We start from the raw sequence: 2,500 nt of genomic DNA, 5'->3' as shown, positions 1-2,500 counted from the left end.
TTAAGGAACAGAGGAACAATTCTCCTTAAACACTACACTAGAGTTCAGGAGGAGATTAAACACCTCACTGTAGGGTTCAGGAGGAGATTAAACACCACACTGTAGGGTTCAGGAGGAGATTAAACACCACACTGTAGGGTTCAGGAGGAGATTAAACACCACACTAGAGTTCAGGAGGAGATTAAACACTACACTAGAGTTCAGGAGGAGATTAAACACTATACTAGAGTTCAGGAGGAGATTAAACACTACACTAGAGTTCAGGAGGAGATTAAACACTACACTAGAGTTCAGGAGGAGATTAAACACTACACTAGAGTTCAGGAGGAGATTAAACACTATACTAGAGTTCAGGAGGAGATTAAACACCACACTAGAGTTCAGGAGGAGATTAAACACTACACTAGAGTTCAGGAGGAGATTAAACACTATACTAGAGTTCAGGAGGAGATTAAACACTACACTAGAGTTCAGGAGGAGATTAAACACTATACTAGAGTTCAGGAGGAGATTAAACACTACACTAGAGTTCAGGAGGAGATTAAACACTACACTAGAGTTCAGGAGGAGATTAAACACTACACTAGAGATCAGGAGGAGATTAAACACTATACTAGAGTTCAGGAGGAGATTAAACACTACACTAGAGTTCAGGAGGAGATTAAACACTACACTAGAGTTCAGGAGGAGATTAAACACTACACTAGAGATCAGGAGGAGATCTTACTTGGTAGGTCAGCATACGTGATCAGCACATTGCCTTCATCATCCAGATTCACGTCATAGCTGATGGTCTCATGTAAACACTGCAGCGTGTGAAAGCCTTCCTTCTTGCTATGTCGGACTGATGTGCACACATCTGTGCAGTTGCTCCCAGAGTGTGTTATACAGGCTATACAGGGTCTGGATACACACACACACACACACACACACACACACACACACACACACACACACACACACACACACACACACACACACAGATTAAATATTTGTATCACACTTCTTTATTTCTTTCAAAACTTTGAGGCTGAAACCTTTTTGTGACTGATGGGAGTTACATCGCACTCACTTATATGTTGAGCACGGACTCACGATCAGAGCGCAGTCGTGTCCCATGAAGTTGTTGTTACACTCACAGCGGTTACACTTACACCTGCCCTGACCACTGCACAGCTTCCCGTATTTCTGAGCACACTTACTGTGTGAGCACTCACACGCTGGGCCTGTGTAGTTATCAACACACTCACACTTACCACAGTTACATTTACCTTTACCTGTCACACACACACACACACACACACACACACACACACACACACACACACACACACACACACACACACACACACACACACACACAGGGTTATTCAGGGTTCAGCACTCACTGTAGATTTAATGTACATTTATAATATATATATTTATATTATTAAATAGAGAGTGACATTTTCCTGCTGGACTTCTTCTGATTCTCCGACTCACCGTTACAGATTTTGTTTTCATGGCGTTCACAGCTGTCATCGTTACACTGGCAGTATTTCCCACTGAAATGTCCACTGCACACACACAGTCCACACTCACACACACCATGACCGCTGCACTCCTGAGAGCTGTTGTCACGGCGACAAGAAATACGACTGACGCTGTCACTTGTGCTCTCACACTGACAATGCTGACCTAAATAACCTTTACTGCACCTGAAACACACACACAATAATGTTAGGAACCAACAATTCGTCTTCATTAATGTACCTCAGATCCAGCACTTGTTTATAAACTGTGACTCTTGCTTATACATTCAGATCCTTTCGAGTGTGTGTGAAGTGATGACAGGAGTGTTTAATGTAGTGATGTATTTCCCCTGCTTTACAGACAGGGGGTGCTGTGGGCTAACAGATAATTAAACTACCTGCAGACTCCACACTCAAATGATCCTTTTCCTCCACAGTGTGTTGAATTCTCCTCTGAATCCCCACAGTTACAGTTACACAGTGTTTCCACAGCAACCAGCAGAACCTCATTAATGCCCTTCAGTTGTATCTTAAATGTCGTAGAATCAGCCAAACATTCAGAGGCGTTCAGACGCACAGTGAAAGAAACCTGCAGCCATCATGAAAACACACACACACACACACACACACACACACACACACACACACACACACACACACACACACACACACACACACACACACACATCATAATTCATAATAAACTTTCCTTATACAGCATGTAGCATACATTACAATAAAGTGTGTAAAAAAAACATTTTGTCTCCGGTGTGTGTTCTGTGTCGTGTGTATACGTGTGTGTAGTGTGTATAAGTGTGTGTAGTGTGTATAAGTGTGTGTCGTGTGTATAAGTGTGTGTAGTGTGTATAAGTGTGTGTAGTGTGTATAAGTGTGTGTTGTGTGTATAAATGTGTGTAGTGTGTATACGTGTGTGTAGTGTGTATAAGTGTGTGTAGTGTGTATAAGTGTGTGTCGTGTGTATAAGTGTG

The 2,500-nt window shown here is 42.4% G+C and overlaps 1 protein-coding gene across 1 annotated transcript in view; it reads right to left on the bottom strand.

The window, feature by feature from the left end:
• Nucleotides 1-2,500, bottom strand: part of itgb7 (integrin, beta 7) — a 22,675-nt gene that overhangs the window by 3,398 nt on the left and 16,777 nt on the right. The window contains exons 11-14 of the mRNA XM_047814007.1: nucleotides 1,910-2,100; nucleotides 1,483-1,697; nucleotides 1,073-1,277; nucleotides 728-903 (exon numbers count right to left, since the gene is read on the bottom strand). Of these exons, the coding sequence (XP_047669963.1) occupies nucleotides 728-903; nucleotides 1,073-1,277; nucleotides 1,483-1,697; nucleotides 1,910-2,100 (787 nt within the window). The remainder of the gene's footprint in view (nucleotides 1-727; nucleotides 904-1,072; nucleotides 1,278-1,482; nucleotides 1,698-1,909; nucleotides 2,101-2,500) is intronic.

This window comes from Tachysurus fulvidraco, chromosome 5 (genome assembly GCF_022655615.1).
Source record: "Tachysurus fulvidraco isolate hzauxx_2018 chromosome 5, HZAU_PFXX_2.0, whole genome shotgun sequence".
Classification (NCBI taxonomy): Eukaryota; Metazoa; Chordata; class Actinopteri; order Siluriformes; family Bagridae; genus Tachysurus; species Tachysurus fulvidraco.
This window is presented reverse-complemented; position numbering and strand designations above follow the sequence as displayed.